This window comes from Mauremys mutica, chromosome 22 (assembly GCF_020497125.1).
Source record: "Mauremys mutica isolate MM-2020 ecotype Southern chromosome 22, ASM2049712v1, whole genome shotgun sequence".
NCBI classification, from domain to species: Eukaryota; Metazoa; Chordata; order Testudines; family Geoemydidae; genus Mauremys; species Mauremys mutica.
In genome coordinates this window covers 6,304,469-6,327,007 of record NC_059093.1, presented here as the reverse complement: position 1 = coordinate 6,327,007, position 22,539 = coordinate 6,304,469, and the positions used below count along the sequence as shown (strand labels likewise).

The window sequence follows — 22,539 nt, the reverse complement described above, 5'->3', positions numbered from 1 at the left end:
CCCCACTAAGTTCCATTTAAACCCTCGGAATAGGGCTTAGGTTGGGCACAGAGCTTGTGCTGTCTGTCCCTCTGCACTGAGGGAAAGTTCACCCACATTCCCTCTCTCAGGCCCCTGCACAGGTTTCTACGAGACTGATGTAAACGTCATTTTTAATCTGGTTCATAATATAGTACATGACTGTAAAAACTCGGGTATAGTTCAATACTGTATCATCATTCTGGAGGGTGTTTGACAAAAGAGAACTTGTAGATTTGGGAAACTGAATCACAATAATTAACCCTTTTTTCCCATAGGCAGTTTCCAGGCATTCTACGCATTGGAGACAAGAATTCAAAGGACATTAAATGTTTCTTTACACACACACACACACACACACACACTTAAACAAAGCCCCTGTGTTTTCACAATATCTAGGATCGTAACAAGGAAAACAGAACTCAACGCAAATGAAATAACATCCCATTAAAACAGATAACTAACAAAATTCACAGTTTGTTTGAAAGTGCATGTTTCTCCTTGGAAAGTATCTCCTGGACAGGGTGATCCCAGGGATTTTTCTCTATGGTATGGACTGTCCTGTTTGCTGATATTCTCAACATTTCAGAGAGTCATTGTCTCTGCTGTGCTGCTGGTTTTTTGGGTTTCTTTTAAATGCTGCTATCTGCAAATAATGGTTCCTAGGAGTAGGCAAGCAGCTATTTAGCAGATGAGGAATACTGAGAGAGAGGCTTTGAATTTTCCTGGTGCCAGGCAGTATCCTGGCGCACAGTCTAACATAGTCATTTCTTGTTATTTAGTTTTGCTCTTCTCTAGTCTAATAAATAATAATGCAGGGAGCAACGGGGATAATATATTTGTAGGCAGCTGCTGAATTTTCAAACTGTTTCTTACCAATACGTTCTGGAAATGAGCTGCAGAGGCAGAGCAGAGACTAACAGAACTGAGAGCAGATGATATACTCTTTACAGCTGGAGGCTTGCAGTGTGAAATCACTGGGTGGGAAACCTTTATTAGTGAATCTTACAAGCATTTTTTTTTCTAGGAAGGTTTAAGCAGCTGGCCAACAACATTGGTTGATCCTTTTTGGTCCGCAGGTGTGTTGCTAACCTCCTGGTTTTTTCCTGGCTTGCTTTGACTTCCGGGGTTTAAGGATGGTGTAGTTTGCATACGACGTATGCCGCTCGGACAGGAAAGGGACATAAAAAGCACGCAGCAGCTTTGAAGACCTGAAACCAAAAGGGAAAACAGACTGGTTTTAAAGTGATCATTTAGAAGACGTGTTTTGAAGTGCCACAAAAGAACAGCTGATGCCTAGTACAGGGCCTGGGACTAGGGCCTCGTGTCAGTAAGGTGGGGGAACACCAGGCTCCATTCTGCCTTTTCTTCATCAGTCAAACCAAAGCTGTTTTGTATCAGGATTACCGGCTTTAGAGCAATCAGCCCTACTAGTTCAGAACTCTTTCCCCACTGTATTGGCAGTGATTATGAAAAGATGGTTACTCCTAGATGTTATGGGACAAAAGGCAGACAGTTCAGCCACGATGAGGTTGCACAGGGCAGTTATTCCAAAACTCCCCGCCCTGGAAGAGCAGCAAGGGAGATGCTAAGAGGCAATAAGTTACCTGCTCTGCACTTGGCTTTTCGGGTTTCCTAATGTCTACTCATTTTAGGAAGCATGCTCTTCCCCACCCTCTCCCCCAACAGAATCCCTACAGCAGAGACGGAAAGAACCCCATTTTGGCTCTAGGGTTTCAGCATGTCGCTCTTCTGCCGCAGCACCTCAAATCAGAGACGGGCTGAACCATCCTGTGTCCTGCCAGGTGACTTGCTGCAGGCTGTCAATCTTCAGAGGGATGTTTACCCCGACCCTTTTGGGTTGGGAACTAGCTTTGCAGCAGCACTTTGCTACAACTGGACCAATAGAGCACTTGTGTGAGACAGGCTTGATGGCTGTATCAAATTAGTATCCTTTTGTTTGGCTGCTAATTGTTGTAGCACTGCTAAGTTGGTACATTTTAAGTGCATGTATTCTTCCGCTGAGCAGATAACTTAAATCCTTGTTTAAATAAGGAGTGCAAAAATAAGATAATTTCCTTCATCATCAGCGCCAAAAATTCCACTGAAAAGCCATGCAATCTTTAGCAATTTCTAGAAATTGGTGCTGGGGCAAGGGTGTTTCATTCTGAATACCAAAGCTAATTTTAAGACTTATCTCTTTCAGATTACATTGCTGGGAAACCATCAGCCTTGATAGATGTATAACTAATGCCATCAATGCAAATGCCTGCCAAGTAGCAAAAGGCTGGATAAGCAGCAGTAACGGTCAAATCTGTGATTTATAACATGCTGAGAGGCCAGGGACAGCACATAGATCCAGCGAGTGTTATCTGGACACTCCTGAGATGCACTATAATTTGAGTAGCTTGCTGATAACACAGCAGAGATTGTGGAATCAAATGGAATCTTACTAGTGCTGCCTGTGCAGTATTCAATTCACCCTATTTAAGGAAAAGGCGGCTGGTGGGTTTACTTTTGTTTAGAAGCAGCATGAAACATATTTCTAAATCAGAGATGCAGCTGAAAAACAATGACAGGAACTGCCATTGTGAACATAGGCTCCACGTGGACTCCAAAGGCACTTGGAAAATTCAGTGCGTCACACTACTTGGGATCTAATGGAGACCACCAAACTCGTGATCTCTTGCAACCTGGAATACAGGCTTCCCACAAGGAAAGGCATCATTTATTATTTGTATTAAATAAATAAATAACAGGCCCCAATCAAGATCAGGCCTCATTTTGCTTGGTACTGTACAAACATTGAGTAAAAGACAGTCCCTGCCTGAAAAGTTTACAATCTAAATAGATGAAGGGTAGGGGAAAGGGAAGTATCATTATCTCCATGAGGGAAACTGAGGCATCAAGTGATTTGCCCAAACTCTCAGAGGCAGAGCAGCAGATTGAACCCAGTTTTGCCTTAACGAAAGGGCCACACATCCTCAACACCCACCATCCCTCTTGTCTGCTTTTAGCCAAGCACAAAGACTGCCCTTTGGGATGTAAAATGACATTTAGTTCATTTCAGAAGGGTGAGAACCAAAAGTTCCATTCATTTTCTGCAATAACATTTGGGCCCTTTGCAAATTATAAAGCACCCTGCGTGTTCCCAAAATAAAAGAACCATTGGAAATCCTCGTTCCTTGTGAGATCCTGAGCTGCTGGAATGGGAATGTGTTTCAAGCACAATCGCTTAGTAGCAAATAACTAGGAGGAAGATGGTAATTTTCACATGTTTTGAACAAGGAGCATTCTTTCCAGCTGTCATTTCTCTGTGCTTGGAAATTGAAGACACCTCTCTCCCCCCCGCCTCCTTTAAACAAGAATGGCTGGAGGCAAAGGCAACTTCCTCACAAAGCAGTTCTTGCATTTCCTTCTCCGCATCTTGGAGCTAACTAATGAATACCATGTCATTGCTGCGCTTTGCATTGGCATCTCCCCACCGCGGCTGGCAGCCTACCGCCACCCGAGCCAACAGTAACACAAGGCTTGGCATGCACAAGCACTGAGATCCCACTATCCTGAAGCTTGGAGCGCACTGTTTGGAACGGCTTTAGTTTCACTTCATTTCACTGAAGAAAAAAGCAATTTCAAGCTGTTTTGGATGCTTGTTAAAAAACAGGAGCATGAAAAATGAGAGTGAGGAAATTGGCCTGCTGAGCTAGGAAATAGCAGGGACCAGCACAATCCCCCAAGCTCTGGGCTTGGTCGGGGTAGGGGAGAGCAGCATGTGTTAAAGTAAGGTTGTTTCTTTAATTTCCCATATGAAACCGGGCTAGGGGATAGAAAGGCAGGGGGCACCCCTGACTGCACTCCTTTGCACACAGTCTGCAGCACAGAAACAGCCTTAATTCATGCAGCCCCCTCCATACTCATGTCATGTTGACAGCAGCTCGACAACAGAGTCTCTTCCTCTGACTCAGAGCCACGTTGACACAATGGGAGCCTATTTTGCCCAGCAGCTGGTGACAGAGAGTCTGATTTTTGAAGCAGCAACACTCAGTAGCTGAAATCCCCAAGTTAGCACCGGCATAGAATCATAAAAATGTAGGGTGGGAAGGGACCCCAAGAGGTCACCACGTCCAGCCTCCTGCGCTGGGACAGGACAAGTAAACCTAGACCATATCTCACAAATGTTTGTCCAACCTGTTCTTAGAAACCTCCAGTGAGGAGGATTCCACAACCACCCCTGGAAGCCTATTCCAGAGCTTAACTGCACTTAGAGTTAGAAAGATTTTCCTAATATCTAACCTAAATCTCCCTTGCCCATTACTTCTCATCCTACCTTCAATGGCCATAGAGAACAATTCATCACCATCCCCTTTTTAGAACAGCCCTTTAACATAGCTGATGACTTAACAGTCCCCCCGCCCCCCCCACACACACCTTCTTTTCTCAAGACTCAACACGCCCACTTTGTTTAACCTTTCCTCACAGGTCAGGTTCGCTAAACCTTTTAACATTTCCGTTGCTCTCCTCTGGATTCTCTCCAATTTGTCCACATCTTTCCTCAACGGTGGCACTCACAACTGGACCCAGCACTCCAGCTGAGGCCTCACCAGGGCCGAGTGGGGACAATTACCTCCCATGTTTTATCTATGGCACTCCCGTTAATATGCTTTAGAATGTTCGCCTTTTTCACAACTGCACCACATTGTGGACTCAGATTCAATTCGTGGTCCACTGTAATCCCCAGATCCTTTTCAGCAGTACTACCACCTAGCCAGTTAGTTCCAATTTTGTAGTTGGGCATCTGATTTTTCATTCCTAACTGAAGTACTTTGCACTTGTCTTTATTGAATTTCATCTTGTTGATTTCAGACCAGTTCTCCAATTTGTCAGGGTTGTTTTGAATTCGAATCCTGTCCTCCAAAGTGCTTCCAATCCCTCCCAGCTTGGTGTCCATCAGCAAATTTTATAAATGTACTCTCTACTCCATTATCCAAGACACTAGTGAAAATATTTAATAGGACCGGAGCCAGGACTAATCCCTGTAGATATGCCCTCTCAGTGTGCAGCGAACCGCGCTTTGAGGACTGTCTTTCAACAAGTTGTGCACCAACCTTATGGTAATTTCATCTGGATCACATTTCCTTAGTTTGCATATGAGCATGTTATGTGAAATTGTGTCAAAAGCCTCACTAAAAGCAAGATCTATCCTGTTTACTGCTTCCCAGCATCTACAAGGCCAGTAAACCTGTCAAAGAAGAACAGGAGTACTTGTGGCACCTTAGAGACTAAACAATTTATTTGAACATAAGCTTTCGTGGGCTACAGCTCACTTCATCGGATGCATGTAGTGGAAAATACAGTAGGAAGATGTATATATACACAGAGAACATGAAACAATGGGTGTTACCATACACACTACGAGAGGGATCCCTTAAGGTGAGCTATTATCAGCGGGAGAGAAAAAGAACTGTTTGTAGTGGTAAAGAAAATGGCCCATTTCCAGCAATCGACAAGGAGATGTAAGGAACTGTACCGGGGGCAGAGGAATAAGCATGGGGAAATAGTTACACAGACTATTTCCCCATGCTTATTCCTCTGCCCCCCCTACAGTTCCTTACATCTCCTTGTCGATTGCTGAAAATGGGCCATTTTCATTACCACTACAAACAGTTCTTTTTCTCTCCCGCTGATAATAGCTCACCTTAAGGGATCCCTCTCGTAGTGTGTATGGTAACACCCATTGTTTCATGTTCTCTGTGTGTATATACACATCTTCCATAATTTGTTCCAGTATCTTTCCAGGTATCGAAGTTAGGCTGACCAGTCTATAATTCCCTGAGTACTCTTTGTTCCCCTTTTTAAAGACTGGGACTTTATTTTCTCTTCACCTGTCCTCTGTGACCTTACCCATCCTCCATGAGTTCTCAAAGATAACTGCTAACTGTTCCAAGATTCCTTCAGCTAGTTCCTTAAGTACCCTAGGGTGCACTTCATCAGGCCCTGCTAATTTGAATATATCTCATTTACCTAAACATTCTTTAACCTGTTTTTTCCTCTGTTTTCCCTATTCTGCATGTCTCAGAGTCATGCAGAAAGACCACTAGCATGTTCTTCATTCCTATCCCCTGCAGCTGTTGACAAGAAGTATTCTTCCTTCTACCCCTGCCACCATGTACCTGTCTAAATTACAGAGATGTCAAACTCATGGCCCAGGGACCAAATACAACCCACAAAATGTGTTTAAATGACCTTCATGGCATAATATTCAGAAACTGCACAATCCAAGGTTTTCATTTAAAATTAAAAGTACATTGCTCGGCCTAAAAAAGGGTGGCAAAAACCTTCCAAATGGGACCTAAGTGTAAACCACTGCAGTGCTGTCTTTGAGTCTGCTGACAGAAACACCAGCTTAGAGAGATGTGAACTTCCACACGTATTCAATTTCCTTGGGATCTCAGTGCCTAGAGCATTTCAAATGTGAGCAATAACTAGGAATTGCTGCAGGAAAGGAGATGGAGATGACAGAGAGGGAAGACAGAGAAGAACAGAGGATGGGAGAGGAAGAGAAACCAAGGGCAGAATGTCAAGCAGCTCTTTCCACTGGGTAATGCTGGATGCAACAAAAACGTGCCAAACATAAAAAATGGTCAATTTAGTCCTAGAATAAAGACCACATTCTACTCTTGATCTCCATGCAAAGCTCTCATTGTGTGTGTGGGGGGGGGGGGCTGGATGTTGGGATCTATGTCCCCCTATGACACTCTGTACCTCAGGGGAACACCCAGCACCCCCATGTTCGTCCTTGTAAAATGATTGTGGTATCCAATGCAAAGTCTGTCATGTTCGGAAAGCTCATGATGCACTGAAAGCATTGTTGTTATAGTGATGTTATAGTAATATTATAGGTTATAATTTCATGTATATAGTTATGAGGCTGAAAATGTATCCTCGTGGCTTAAAATAAGCCCAGGCAAAAACTCTCCAAGAGGAGAGAGGCAGTTCACACCTCATCAGGGCAGGTATGAGACAAACCCAGCCCAGCCTCACAGGAACAAAGGACGGTGGCATAGACAGCAACAAAAGGATCTGTTCAAGTGAGTCACCCCCCCTTCGTTTGGTCAGTATGGGACTGCGTTGAGGTAATGCTCACCTGACTCTGAAGGTGTGGGGGGAGAAGGGACAAAGCCAAGAGGGGAAAAAGGACATGATAAAAGGAAGAGAGTTTGCCATGGTTGCTCTCTCTCTTCCACCTACATCTACAGACGCCACACCAAGTGACTGGAGCGCTGATCAAAGGGGAGAGCCTGGCTGAAGGGCAACCAGCCAGCCTGTGGTGAGACGCATCTAAGTTTGTAAAGGCACTGAAAGTATTAAGATCAGCTTAAAATGCATTTTGATTTTATTTCATGTCACCAAATCTGACTTCTTGTGCTTTGACTTATAATCACTTAAAATCTATCTTTATAGTTAATAAATGTTTGTTTATTCTACCTGAAGCAGTGCGTTTGGTTTGAAGCATGTCAGAGACTCCCCTTGGGAGAACATGCCTGGTACATATCCATTTCTTTGTTAAATTGACGAACTCATATAAGCTTGCAGCATCCGGCGGGCATAACTAAACACTGCAAGATGGAGCCTCCTAGGGTTGTATCTGGGACTGGGGATATTGGCTAGTGTCATTCGGTTGCACAATCCAAGGAGCAGCTTACATGCCAGAGGCTGTGCGTGAAAAGCCCAAGAGTGGGGGTTCTCACAGCAGAGCTGGGTCCCAGAGTCAAGGACTGGAGTGACCTAGCAGATCACCAGTCCGGAAAACACCAGAGGGGAATGTCACACACCTCGCCCCCAACCACATGGACCATAACTGAATGTGGAATTCAACTCTCTCTGTAGAGTGAATTTGACATCAGGTCTCTAGGATCTTTAGATCAAGGTGGTGTTTGTGCCCACCAGAAACGTGGGGGTTCTAATACATGTTTGCTAATGGAGACTGCTGGCTCTGCAGGGCCATTGTAGGATCTAATGAACAGAATTAAGAAAGTGGAAAGGAGAGAATTCATACTGACTCCAGTTAACCAGCCAACAACTAAATGAAGAACCCTAGAAAAAAGAACAGCTTTGACACCAAGAAAGCACAGTTTGGCTCTTAAGAGGCTTTCTCCAACCAGGACTGTCTCTTCAGACCACTTACTTTTGCACGGCAGGTGGCAGCACCAATGTATCTGGCCCTCAATTACAAGCTGAGCTTTCATGTTCATTAAGCCACAACCAGTTTCTAGCTGAAGGGCACTTTGTACAATACAACACTGAAGCACAAGGCTGCTCTGTGCTAAATAGCCACACACACTAAGGCAAGTCTCAGAGGCTTTGTCTACAACAAAGAAAGCAGGAGTTGTAATTCACTGCTAGTGCAGTTCCATTAGAAACTTAATTTAGATAGGGTTCAAGCATCTTTACCATCTGTCGCTGAACCCAGAGCTTCTAAGACAACAGGTGACAAATGAAGGGTGAGGGGAAATGGATGCAACTGAATCTATACCATTTTCATATATATTTGTTTCTCTTTATTTATCCACCTGGAGTTTGTGGGTGTGGCCTTGATCAGCACAGAGCTCCTATTCAGCAGGCCACTAGCTAGATAAACCCATGAATTGTTACTCTACAGTAGAGGATAAAGGGTCTAATCCGATGCTCGCGGAAGTCAACGAAAAGCTTCCACTGACTTCAATGGCCATTGGATGTGGGCCCAAAGTGTGAATGGCTACGTGTGCGCTCCCCTCCCCCCTTCAGAGATTTGTCTTGTTTTGAGGGAGGAGATTAAATACTTTAGGAAAGAAAAAGCATTTTTGCTAACACATCTGGCAGCCTGAATTTCTCAGCTCAACTGAAGGTCAAATGCCTGCCAAAGATGGAGTTTCTGAAGTTAGCCCTAGTAGGAAGAAGGGACAGGAGGCAGAGAGGAAGAAAGGAAGCAAAGTTGGAACTCTGCCACAGATACAGGGGTTGGGATATTCTGGTTATCTCTGCACACAAGGAGTCCAGGAGCAGATGCATAGCCATGACCGAAGCTGTCCGTGCCTTACTGCAAACTTATTAACATTTGCATTTCTTTGAGGTGTAGAAAATTCCACATTGACTTTGAACTCAAAAAAAGGAAATAACTTTTTTTAAAAAGCCTCATACTTGATATTGCGAAAAGCAGCATTAAATGGTATAGGGGAGCCTCTTACCTATCAAACAAGGGATCTAATATTTTAATATAATATTTTAGCACAAGGTGACTGGATCACTCATCTTGCATTCAGACTATTTTACAATGGAAAACATAAGGGCAAGAGCAGGAGTGCCTGGGGCTAGCAAATGGCTCAGCCTAAAGAGCCAGAAAATATATGCTCCTCAGTTGGGAGTTTTAATATATTTCCCCTTTTCTATGCCAGAAAGGCAGCACTCAGCCAATACAGAATTAAATGGACCTGGACAAAGCAGCTGCCTGAGTAGCATAATTAGTTGGTGGCTCAGAGTGCTCTCTAATTCAATTAGCAACACCATTTATCAGAGGGAGCTGAGATTTACATTTGCACTTGCTGACGTCAATGTGAGAATCGCAGCGAGTCCCAGAAGCCTGCAGTTCAGCAGGCATGAATTGAGCTGCTGGGGTCATTTATTTTCAAAGAATAAGAGCTGGAGTTGGAAGGGTTTTTAATGTGCCTCGCTCCATGGCCCTGTGCTGCAAACCTGTAATCTGAGCTGACTGCTGCTTCCCTCACAACTCAGCTCGAGGTGATGCCTTTTTTTTTTTAAAAGCTGCATTTTAATCATGCCTTTTACACTTACTTCATGTTTAGCAAGGGCTGCTTCAGCATTGTTTGTGTGGAAGCAGGTGCCAGATTTGATACACGCATCATTGCACCGGGCTGAGGGCAGGGAAAATGCTCAGAAATGAGCCGTTTGGGTTTATAAAGGAGGCTCCTGAAACACCTCCTCTGACCCCATGCACAGGCATCTGTGCATATATGCGCATGTGGGCTTTTCTGCACAGACTTCCCTGTGCTGCTCTCAGTTGTGCAAGATTTTACACATGTAGAGTTTGCAGGTGAAATAAATGTAGGCAGCTCCTCTCTGGAAACAGCCCATAACTATCAATAGTCCTGCTTGAGATGATCATTTTATAGCTAGATGTTTTTAAACCCAGCCCGACAGGAGAACACCACCCTTCAGTGACCTGCTAGACAAGATGACACTAAGCACGGCACACACACATAGCTTATGTCACCAAAACAGATTAATCAGCCAACTGCCTGCGCTGTTCCTACTCCGGGGAGCCTGTGCCTTCCAACAGTTCCAAGTGCCTTCAGGGCAGAGTGGCAGGAGGGAGATTGTATTAGATTCTATTTAAGCTTTCTGCAGGGGCATCCACCTAATCTGCTGAAGCTCCTATAACCCGCACGTCACTGCTCCTCCTGTGTGGCGACGTTCCCAGTCCTGATAATTACCCTCTCAACTGCAGCAGGGACAGCACGGGTTGGATTTGTCACTTCAAACAAATAAACAAAAAAATTCTGTGCCTTCAGGAGCAATTGCCACAGCTTCTCACCACCAAGGAGGATGCTGGCACCCAAGATAGCAGACCTGTGTGATCTCTCGCATCGCTCCCATCAGCACTAATTCACAGGACTGGTTAGAAAACATGCACTGCATCCCTGGAATAGTCCCTTGTTGCATTGCTCTGGTGCCTACAGCGACATTCACAGCTGGCACAGAGAATGAGCGAGATGAGACACTCACTTTACTGGCTAGATCTGCTCCCCAGGAGGCTTGGTGTTCAGCAAGACTAGGCAAATTATGTCCAAGACCAGTGGGGGCGAGCAAAGGAAAGACCTACTTAAACAGCAGGCAACGAAGCCATGGAGTCACAAGGAGTAGGACCCACCAGGAGTGCCCTCTTTGCAAAGGGGAAAGTGTAAAGTGGATGCTCCAGTCTCCACTCTAGGCAGTGGAATGTAGGGGCCACACCTGGATTTGCAAGGTGGAATGGACTCCATCTCTTGGAGACATTCAACCCTCAACAAATAGATCTGCAGCCTATGTTAGCAATTAGCTCACCAGCCAGCTGGTAAGAACCCAGCTCCAGTCCTGAAATGAACTAGTATCCAACTGGAGAGCCAAAAACAAAAGCATGGTGCTTCCTAGCCACTCCAGTGATATTATAATGAATGCCTATAGTGTGAGCCAAACAGTATTATCTATCTAAGGCACATGTCTGGTCCCCCTCACTGCAGTGTCTAAGCATATCACAATCAGTAACATATTTATCCTCACCACACCCCTGTGACACAGGGCAGTGCTATTCTCTCCATTGTACTAATGGGAAACTGAGGCACAGGGGCTAAGTGACTTGCCCCAAGTAACACAAGAAGTCTCTGACAGAGTAGGGATTTGAAACCAGCTCTCACAAGCTCCAGCCAATGCCTAGCACCTGGACCATTCCTCCTCTCGGACTGGCTTATGACTAGGAGGTTAAGATGTAAAAACTTTACAAGCCAGCAGGACAAAACCAAAAGCTTTAGAAAAGGGATTTGCAAAGCCTTTTCCTGCCAGCGCACTAGGGCCTGGCCAGCGCAGCAGGGCCCTGATTTTGGCTGGGGCTTCTAGGTGCTCAAGTGTTACAAGTAAATAACGGGAATGGAGCAGATTTAGAGCTAATGAGCCTTATTCATCTCTCTGTGCTACAATCACTTGAGTCAGCTTTGCAGAATCCATACTTCAGTCTAACATTTCCCTGGGCAGGCAGGCCCTGGTTCAGGGCACAGTTTAGCCTGGTTCCATCAGATTAAGACTTTGGAGTTTTGCTGTAGGGTCTGGATCAGGAGCCTCTATGGTGCTCAGAACAGTGTGTGAAGTACTTCAAAACTCCTGGGAAAAGAGTGCAATCAATAATGAACACCATGCTCGCTGTGGGGAGGGGTGCTGGAACTGCTGGCAACTCCGCTCACACCCTGCTGAACGAGACCCCCTCTGCTGCCCATTCCCTCCTTTATATGCACCACGCACTCCAGCCACACAGACGCTGACACTCTAAAGTCCACTTAATTGGTGGGAGGACTGCCTGGCACAGCGCATCCTGAACCATGTGAGCCATCAAGGTGCACAGCAGCCATGCAAATCAGACCTGCTGCTATGGCAACCTGGCCTTCTGCACACACAAAGGCACCGCACCTCCTTTCTGCTCAAGCTGTGAGACGCTGATAGGGAACAGCGCGGAGAATTTCAATGCAGCAGAAGTGCAAGCAAGAGAAGGGAGGCTGCCCAGAGACACACATGGGGCCAAGACTCCCATTGGCTGATTATTTCTGATCCCCTGTCAGTATGTGCTGCATGAATCCCTGGCACCACTGCAGTCCCCTCCCAGGTGAAAAGAGCTCAATAAAGAGCAGTGGGGTCCTTTGTTATGGGGTGAAGGAAGCCATAGACAATCTGGCCTTTGTTCTAAATGCTCAGTAACTTCTCAACCAGAGAGCGCAGGGTCCAGGCTGAAGCAGGTGCCAAAGAGAAAAGAGACACGGTTGTTTTACCTGCTTCAAGAGGGGTCTGTCTATTCTTTATTATTCTGCAGTTTTACCTGATTGATTGCTAAAGAGACCGTGACACCGCGGTTACCGTGCTCCACAGCTTTCATGAGTCTCCCCCTTCTTCTGGCTATGTCACAAGAAGTCTCTGTCTGCTGCTGCGATGCTGCCGTTCCTGTACTATGCCACCCCTCCCAATGGAAACAGCACAGCACGGCCTCTCACTGCAAGCTGGACGAAAGCATCATTTGCCAACCAACAGTGACCGATGTTGAAACTGTCCAAGTGAGCCTACCAGGGCAAGGTGAACTCTCAGTCATCCCATCAAGTTTAAAACCCTGAACAGCTGACTGATGTGATACCCAGCTTCTGGGCTGCCACGCCGCACGTCTGGGTTTGCTACTTGTCCCCTGGTGTCACATGGTGGCTGGCTCTCAGGATTAAAATAGGCCCAGATCCCCTATGCCAAAGCAGGTGCTCCCAGCCCAACCAGCTAAGGTGGTGGGGCTGCACCTGGGCTATCCAGGATGCAGGGAAGTCCAATGAGGTCGGCACTAGAAGTGGCATTGCAAAGTGAAGCTGCAGGAAGAGAGGGTCCCCTGCAATGGTCCCAGAGGAAGGGACGGTACCTCAGGGAAGAGGGACTATGCCTAACCTAAGGCCGAGTGGAAGATTTTTTTTTTTGTTACCTTGTTAATTTAATTTAAAAAACGAGATCCATTGGGAAAAGCACTTTATTGCAGCTTCCCATCACCCGACTGCGTTAGTTTGGAAAATTTTAGCTGATCATTTGTCTTGTGCACCAAACCTGTCCTTAGTAGAGAACCATGGGCCAGCATGTGAAAATAAGAAGGCACTGGATTCTGTGTTGCTGCTTTTGAATGAATCTTTCCAGCAAATCCCTCTTCCCATCGCATGACAGCTGCCTTACAGTACCTTTATAAATAAGCATCCAAGAATCATTTAGAACAGGGAGCTACTGCCCCATAGGGATAGCACGTTCACTTTCAACCTAATATAACCAAACACTTCCCACCCCAGAGTAGCCTGGAGGATGCTGATTTCATTCTGATTTCTTCTCCTCCCAACAGCTTTCTAACAATTCTTGTTCAAATAAAAAAGAAAAATACATTTCACCCAAAGGTGGACGCTGAGCTTTCATTTTTAAAATGATTTTAACCCATTGAGGTATTTCACCCTATAAAGCAATATTGGCCACGAGCACCAAAGCTGTATTAATACCACGCAGACATCCCCATGTAAATGCCTGTCCCCGTGCGTGGAAAGATACCTGGAAATGATCGTCTTGGGAAAGGTAACTCCTACCATTGCATTTCTCCTACCAGTACATGGATCGCTTCTTTCATATGCAGAAATTCAAACAGAATTAGCTCATGCACCTTTCTGCCCCTGTTCTTCCTTCCCAAACTTGTGAAAACACTTACCTGGAAGTATCCAGGAATGGTTTGTAGGCAATGCTGACCCATTCTTCTTTGTTGGCGGAGTATCTCGGCTCCCTTGATGTTTCAATCGCTCGATCTAAATCCACCAGGTAATGGCATTTGGAAATGTCAATCTGCAGGGAGAAAGGAAGTCTTGTTTTTTATGTAGTGAGGTGCATTCTTCACTTCCTATCCTAAACCAGTGTGTACACATTCTCGTGCACTGTTGAACCACTACCATGTTTCACCCCAGAGCTGGCTGCATTTCAGTGGTGGGGTAAATGCTTTTTCAAACACAGTTAGAAAACTTGGTGAGGTGTTTTAGATCTATTGAAATGAAAGGTTCTATAGCAGGAGTCGGCAACCTTTCAGAAGTGGTGTGCCAAGTCTTCATTTATTCACTCTAATTTAAGGTTTCGCGTGCCAGTAATACATTTTAACATTTTTAGAAGGTCTCTTTTTATAAGTCTTTAATATATAACTTAACTATTGTTGTATGTAAAGTAAATACGTTTTTGTAAATGTTTAAGAAGCTTCATTTAAAAATAAATTAAAATGCAGAGCCCCCCGGACTGGTGGCCAGGACCCGGGCAGTGTGAGTGCCATTAAAAATCAACTCATGTGCCGCCTAAGGCACGTGTGCCATAGGTTGCCTACCCCTGTTCTATAGAAATGTAAGATATTACTGCTGCTGCCGGGGGCTGCTTCTCTAGAGCAAAGAATACATACCCTGTGTGAGCAATTTCAAGGAGGATGACCTCCCTCAGCTCACTTAGTACCATAACACAGAGTGAAGCAAGCATTCAGCAATACAGCTCAAACAAGTGCACGGAGCAATCAGAAATACAGCTCACATGAGCGCACGGGGAGAGAAGTGTTTTTCGGGAGACCAGAGAAACAATAAATGTGTGAAGAACTTACAATCTAAGTGAAGCCAACAAAGCCTTGATTCAATACCCAGTGAAAATCCTTCCAATGGCTTCAATGGGCTTTGGATCAGTTTGCATGTGAGCACAACACCCACCACAGTGCCACATGTCCGACAACTCATCTTCACCCAGAAAACATCACGTGTGCCTGCTCTCAAGAAACAAGATTCTCACCCTCAAACTCATTCTCAACCGGTGCACGCACACAAAAAACGAGCCAGAAGGGAACAAGGACTTCAACACAAAGCCAAGATGTTAGGAAAGCCCCGCTGTCTCTGGGCACACACAGTGCTTGCCCTAGGTCAAGCGATGTGATTATTCAGGGTCTAAAACCCCACCTCAAACATACATCGCCTCTTCAGATTAGTAGTGGAGTCATAATGACACAAGGAAACGCGAGGGGAAAGGCAATGGGAGAGAGTGAGAAACTACAGGCAGCAACAGCTGTAGCCAAACTAAACACAGCCTGTTCTTGGGCTGACGGGAGAGGGATTCCATCACAAAGTATCTGAACAAAGCCTCTTCCTTAACTGCTCTGGGGGCTGCTAAACACCACATCTCACCATTCACTGGAGCCAGCTCCAAAGCCAGTGGAGCTGTGTAAATGTTAAAATAGGCAGGGACTGAACTCTGCACTGCGACTGCAAGGACCAGCCCTTTAGGCCTCTCCCCTCTGGCAAGCTCAGCCTGACTAGTGAGCGAGGGAACTGGAAATACTCCATTGTGGGTGGCTAAGCAGGTGTTGCTGAACTGGGAAAGGTGAGTTACCTCAGAAATTACTGTGGGGACCATGGGCCGTGATGGGGCAGACCAGGCTGGTTCGGAAGGAGGCAGAATGAGGCTCTTGGCAGCTCCACTGTTTGCAGGAAGGCCCAGGGAAGCTGAAGTGGTCATGGAACCGTCAAGGGAGACAGAGCATCTAGTGACTATGGCTCAGAGACTCTGGGGACCCCGGTTCATTTCCCAGACTCCCCATGTGACCCTACGCAAGTCACTGCCTCTCTCTATGCCTCCGTTTCCCCTCTGTAAAACGGGGACAGCACCTCCCTACCTCACACGAGGATACAATCTATTCGTGGCTGTGAGGTGCTCAGATCCTACCATGGCTGGCAGTTAGAGGAGGCTGAGGTTCATCAGCAGATAATTGCCCGAGCAAGCCAGAGTCTGACCCCCACCTTTGGCAGATCAGGAGGATCTTTCACTGAGGCAGCTCTTCCAAAGCCATTTCGCCGTCATCGCACACTCCACCTCCCAGCTGTGTCAGTCAGTGGGGATGGCTGCTGTGTCTCCTCGGGGTAATATGGTCCTCAAACAAGGTGAAACGCAACTGAGCAGCCACTCTTCCTTGCTTGCCTACAAACAGGGCGAGAGCCTCAAATCCATCTGTGCAAATGGGATGCTCCTCCTGCAGAAGGAGGCGCGTCGTGGGCTGGCATCGCAGCCCAACTCCTCACTGCTTAGTGATTTAAAGATGTATTGCCCCCTTCCGCAATGTATAAGAAACGGAATTCTAGAGTTCAAATGCTCGCACAACACTAACTCAGCTATATTGCACAGTCAATATAATTCATTAATCACAAAAATCACTACGTTACTGTTCATTGTTTACCATGCAATATGCAGGATGTGCTATGTAGCTTAGCTAGCACAGTGGGAGCAACCTCAACTCTGGGAATTTCCTAACTTCTGATTTCTCAACTTTAATATTTGTGCATTTTCTGGGCTTGATTTTGGGAGTTATTTGCTATTCAGTTCCACTCACTGTTCTAACTTGGCACCCGCTCTCAGATTCTTGGGGTTTCCAGTCTCGCTAATTCTCATGATTTTACCACGAGAACTGCTGTATTTGGTACAATATTCAAGTTCCAGATGCTGGAGTCGGATGATTGTGAGAATCTCGGCCTTCACTTAAAAAAAAAAAAAAAAGGTTCTAGGTCTCACGGTTACGAAGAGAAGCTTGGAAAAGACCTGAGTGTACGCTAAAGGCTCAAAATGTGTAAAGTAAATAAAAAGAATCCAATATTTACTGTTTTTTTAAATCACATTTTTAAGAGAGAGACTCATGGGTTTTTTTATGCTTCCACTTGCAGTGGCTCTTTACTAGCACAAAATGTCAGGCTGACATTTCCATTTCATGCTCTCTCATCTAGCCTCCCATAAGTATGTATGTTGCAGTTACTATCATATTTGCAACATATCTGATTTTATGCAGAGACCTTGGCTGCGCAATCCATCTCACATGTACACAGTAATCCGTTAACCGTTTCAAACAGCCAGACATTGGTGCTAATCTACTGGTACATTTGGCTGGAGCTTAAGTGGATTCACAGGAAATAAGAAGTATCTCTGGCAAGATGCTCACAGCCTGGCATGACTGTGCTACAACCTGATGGGGTTCATGTATTATTAATACCACCCTGCCTCGCTGCTGATCCTCATCACCACATTGCTTGGAGTGGACATCACACTGCACTTCCAGGATCACATGGACACAACATTGTTGCATTCATGCCTTTATCAGCAGTCAATGATGCAAGCAGCTGCTTTGCCCTTACAGAAAAGTTTGGCAACACTCAGATGAATTATGAAATTGTATACAAGGAAGCAACACAACAAAACTGAATTACATTTGTGACCTCCCAGTAAATGAACTGCAAGCAGTGTCCTCAGGGAGCCTTGGTTATATAAAGATCCCCTTCCTGCTGGGAAGACCACTCCCTGATATGGACAGGCTGTGCTGTTCATTACGCCACTGAGTCTTTTCCATGCTCCTATTCCCTCTTGTGGCATCTCCTACAGGCACACTCTAGAGGCTGCAGGCACAGAAAGGTTGGCTAACGCAAAGATGAGATATCAGCTATGAAAGTTCTTTAGCACTATGACAAACTTTATTTAATAAATAACCCTAACTCACGAGATATGTTGTATAGGAGGTAGTTCAAAGATTAGTTACACTGTGTAAAAAAACTAAGCAAAGGGACAGGGAGCAGTCAAGCAGTTAGCGCGAGGGACCACTAATAAGGACCGATGGGTTCCATTTCCAACTCTGAGAGGGAAGCTGATCTAGGCTAGAATTTTCAAAAGTGCCTAAAGGATCAAAAACTTAAGTCACAGTCTCAAAAGTGACTTAGGAGCCTGAATGTCACTGAAAGGCAATGGGACTCAAGCTTGCAATTGCTCAAGTCACTTTTGAAAATGGAACTTAGGCAATTTTTAAAATTCTACTCCTAGTGTTGAATACAGAGCACTGAAAATCAGGACTCCTGGGTTCTGTTCCTGGGTCTGTGACCTCTGGCATGTCATCCAACCTCCCTATTTTCCCCTCTGTCAAATGGAGTTAGCAATACCCAACTATCTCTTGGAAGGGCTGTCAGACTTCATTAATTAAAATGTATCAAGTGCTTTGAGATTCTTGATAAAAGATGCTATAGACATAAAATCAGTAGTAGTATTCTGCAATAGTTTGGCTGCTTTGATTGGAAAGGAGGCAGCGGGGGCTTAAATATAGTTTATATCTAAATATGTAAATTGCCAGAGACTTCCTCAAACTGAGCAGAATCAGAGGCAGAATGCTGTTCTGCTCAATAAGAAATTTGCAGTGCATCGTACCCTTCTCACTAGACAGCTGGGCATTTTTACTGTGGTGAAGCATGAGGGGAAGGGGAAAGAGACAAGAAAGGTACTCAGGTAAAAATGTGAACTTTCAAACGATGACAGCAACAGCTCCGTTGTGATTTACTGCCATCATCCACACACCTGACAGGATAAAAATACTAAAAGGCTGCTGTGTCGCTCCATCTAATCTGGGCACGATTAGATCAGCACAGAACAATGAAATTGATGAGCAATTGAAAATGGCAGCTGATTCTTCCTGAATGCCTCGCTGATGTCTGAGCCTGTGCGCAAAATCCCACAGCTAGATGAATAGGAGAATAAAGCAGTCCCTCTCGCTCCCTGCCCCCACCACGACAAATAAGGGAACCTACCACCGAAATGTAAAGAATGCACTATGGAGTACAAAGTGACTTCTCGGGGCATTTTGTGCTGGGTCAAAGTCCTACCGTGTTTATCTTTCTGTACAATTTGATAAAGACCTTTACAAAATACAGTATACAAGCCACAACTGTTCTGATTTATTATCCAGTGCAGAAAGGCGCCAGGCACCTATTATTGGCACCTGAGGGAAAACACTGCCCAATTGGTGGCATAAGATCCAGCTCCCTGTTTAACTCCCAGCAGCTCTGCCTAGATTCTACACTATAACCTCATGTCTGTCCCACGGCACATGAAGAGGACTCCATGGCAGGATTCCCTAAGCATAGATACCCATGGGATGATGGCCCCCTGGGGATCCAGACACAGTGATCTGAGAGGGGCTTATTGCAGCAACCTGCCTGAGACACCAAGGTGGGGTGGCCTGGAAGTGACAGATCAAGGAGTCAGTCAGCAGAAGAAGGCATTTCTCTGAGGGAGGATGAGTCTATTTGAAAGAGTTGGGGAAGGAAAGAATGAGTTGGAGAAGAACAGCCCGGAGAGACTCAGGAAGATCAATGTTTAAAGGACGTTCCTTGCTGAGCAGGGGCCTTAATAGGAGTCAGAGGGCAATAGCAGCAAAATTCTGGTAGATCTGGGCCCCTTTCAATCTCAGTTCCTGCCACCGTATAGATGGAGGTCTGTATGTGGTACTAAGGGTGTTGCTGAGTGACATCTCTTTAGCAACAATTTCTCTTCCAATTAAAAGCAGCTGAACACAATCTGAACTATCACTGCTCAATAACCAACCAAACTAACAGAGTGCAGGAGTCTTGTCAGCTCAGGGAAACACAAAAAAGACAAAAATGACATAAGAATCATCAGCTGTTTTAGGAAAGGAGCAAATACCACCAGTCACTATGGGAGTTTGTCTTATTAAGGAGGTTAAGTGATGAATAGGGAAGTGTAAATAGATTTTTCATTAATCAAATCAAAGGCAAGATGCGCTAGGCTGTGTTTTCAACAGCAGCTACCCATGAATTAACCTTCCTGAATAAACTTTGTTAGAGACAGCAGAGAACAGGTATACATTGCCTTGGAAGGCTGGGTTTCTTTTTCAGTTTTAGATCCCGAACCTCTCTCTTTTTGGGCTTTCTGCAGTGTGCTGCATCACAAGTGTCTCTTGCAAACTTTCTTGAACATTTTAGAGTCACTTTTCTGGAGAAACATTGGGGTTTGCGGTAAATTTATGTTGAAAACAATTTAATTAAGGGGAGACCAGATGGCTCAGTGGCATCGCTCTTGCACACTAACTGAAATTACACTGCAAGAAACTCAGCTAAGAAGAATATTGAATCAACTTCTTGCATTGTCAGAGGGGAGAATTCTAGGCCCACAGAGATTTTTGCTTGTTAGATATTTTGTTTTTAAAGCTATACAGAGTCCCTTTGAGAGAAACAAACTGCCGCATAAAACAATCCGAAAATACCAAGATATAACACTTCCTTCTTTTCCTGGATGCTCCCTCAATAGGACTGATGCTTCCAGTTCAAAAGATTTCTCAGAGACACACAACATATTTCCCCTCTACAATCTTGAGTGGCTTTTACTTTATTCTGATAGGTTAAGCAAAAGCTAAGGGTAAAATTCACCTGTGGGCAGAGGGACAGCACAAGACCTATGCACCCTATTTTGGGGGCTTAAATGGAACTTAAGTGGTGCACAGGCTTTAAACAGGCCCTTTCCACAGAGAAGAATTTCACTCTCAGTGAACAGAGCAGGAGAAATTTTAAACATACGACCTTCCCCATTCCCCTGAGTCTTTTTTTTAATCTGGTGCAGCTGCTCTGTAAAGTGATACAAAAGAACTGGGTTTGACCACTTCCTGCTAAACAGGTGGAAGACACCAGACTTTTGTAATAATGCTCCAACTGCACAGTCCTCGCTGGCTAACGGATGGAACAGAGCAGACGATGGTCTGACCACACAGCACAATACAGGAGCTCGCTTGCTCTACCATAGGCAGAGCTGAGTTAAAATGTGTCCTGCAGAACCCAGAGACACACTATCCAAACAGCTCAAGTCAACAACTCTAACATGAGGCGAGCTTAGCCTTTGGGTCCTTGATCCTTTTCTAAAGATGGCCAGGCACTCGGTGGGGAAAGCAAAAACAAAATATAAAGAAGTCTTCTCCAAGGTCAGGAACTTCAAACAAAAGTTCAGCTTTTAGGCCCTGTCTATGGTACCTGCCAACACCTCCTTGTAAAAGATGGTATCAATCAGCTTCACCTTAACACAGTTTCAGAAAGAAATGCATTTAGGATCCGACAGGACAACTTGCATGAGTAAGTGCTACACAACAAGAGTAAAGGAAGCAGAATCAGATCCTTAATGCCTGGGTATTTTGAACAACAAGATGGTTAAATCCCTCTTCTCCCAGTCACCTTAACAGAAACCTATGACATGCCTTGTGATTTCCACACAATTCAGCAACAGGAACTTCCACTGGAGAATGAATAATCTAATCACTCCAACTGCACTAAATTCTTTGTCTTGTCCATAGCTTGGATAAGCTCTTCATGAGACATGCGCTCTCTCCTATAATTTATCAATTGGCTCATATCTCTTAGATTTACTTGCCATGCACAATTCTGGCTGCTCTTTCCAATGCTTGCTTGCTGATTGTCTTTAGAATCTGGGCATGCCACAGCTACTGGCAGCTCATTTAGTTCTAGAGACATCCCAGTTCTCCTGGTATTATTAGCAGCTCAGAATCAAAGGTTAGTTTTAAAACCCCACTTAAAATTTACATCAAGTAGCTAATTTCTGTATTTCTCAAAGTGGCTGCATTGAATAAACATATCCCAGTCCTCCTTCCTTGCATCAGAAATAACAAAATTGTAGGGTGACATTAAGAGACAACCATGAAACAAAAATGTGTTTTGTTTCATTAGTCACAGGCTGTGCACCAGCCAGCTGTCTGCGCTAAAAATATGCCAGAGTTAAAGATTTTGTAAATTAAATGCATGGCAGTAGACAGCTCCTCTCAGGTGGGAATCCGCCTCCTTCCCATTTCCAATAACCATGTAATAGATCTTAAAATAACAGAGCCTGAATCCTGCAGACTGATTCTTGCTTTGTTACCTATACAATTTCCTCTAATGTTGTCGTATCAGATTCAACCTTACTCTCGAGATCCAATCTGCAGACTCTGCCATGCTGCCATAGTGAAGCCAAGATCCTCAGCTGCTGTAAATGAGCATGTGTGCATTGACTTAAATGGAGGTATGTGGTTTACATCGGGTCTGCTAGTCTGAGTTCTTCCTACAGAGTCACGGACCGCACCGAGGGCACCCTTCAAAGTGCTGAGAATGGAGGAGGAAAGGCATCATCTGCTTCTTGGCAGTTCATCTTATTCACCCCTTTCAACAAGAGGAAGGATGGTTCCATGGTTAGAGCAGTCCCCTGGGACCCAGGTTCAATTCTTGACTCTGTCACTGACTTTGAACAAGTCATTTAGCCTCTCTGTGGCTCAGTTCCTTGTTTCTAAAATAAGACAAGTAGCATTTCTCTATCTCGCAGGGGAGTTGTGAGGATAAATATAATAACAATCACGAG

General features: G+C 44.9%; 1 protein-coding gene across 6 annotated transcripts in view; it reads right to left on the bottom strand.

Annotated features, from left to right (window-relative positions):
- Positions 1-367: 367 nt before the first annotated feature.
- The window catches only part of ALG9 (ALG9 alpha-1,2-mannosyltransferase), a 49,333-nt gene continuing 27,161 nt past the window's right edge, over positions 368-22,539 (bottom strand). For 4 of the 6 annotated variants that reach the window (XM_044996875.1, XM_044996877.1, XM_044996879.1 and 1 more), the window contains exons 14-15: positions 14,024-14,154; positions 368-1,229 (exon numbers count right to left, since the gene is read on the bottom strand). In XM_044996875.1, coding sequence (XP_044852810.1) covers positions 1,106-1,229; positions 14,024-14,154 — 255 coding nt within the window. In that variant the 3' untranslated portion in view covers positions 368-1,105. Of the gene's footprint in view, positions 1,230-14,019; positions 14,155-22,539 lie in introns of those variants that run through there. The other 2 variants (XM_044996876.1, XM_044996881.1) reach the window with 2 other exon arrangements.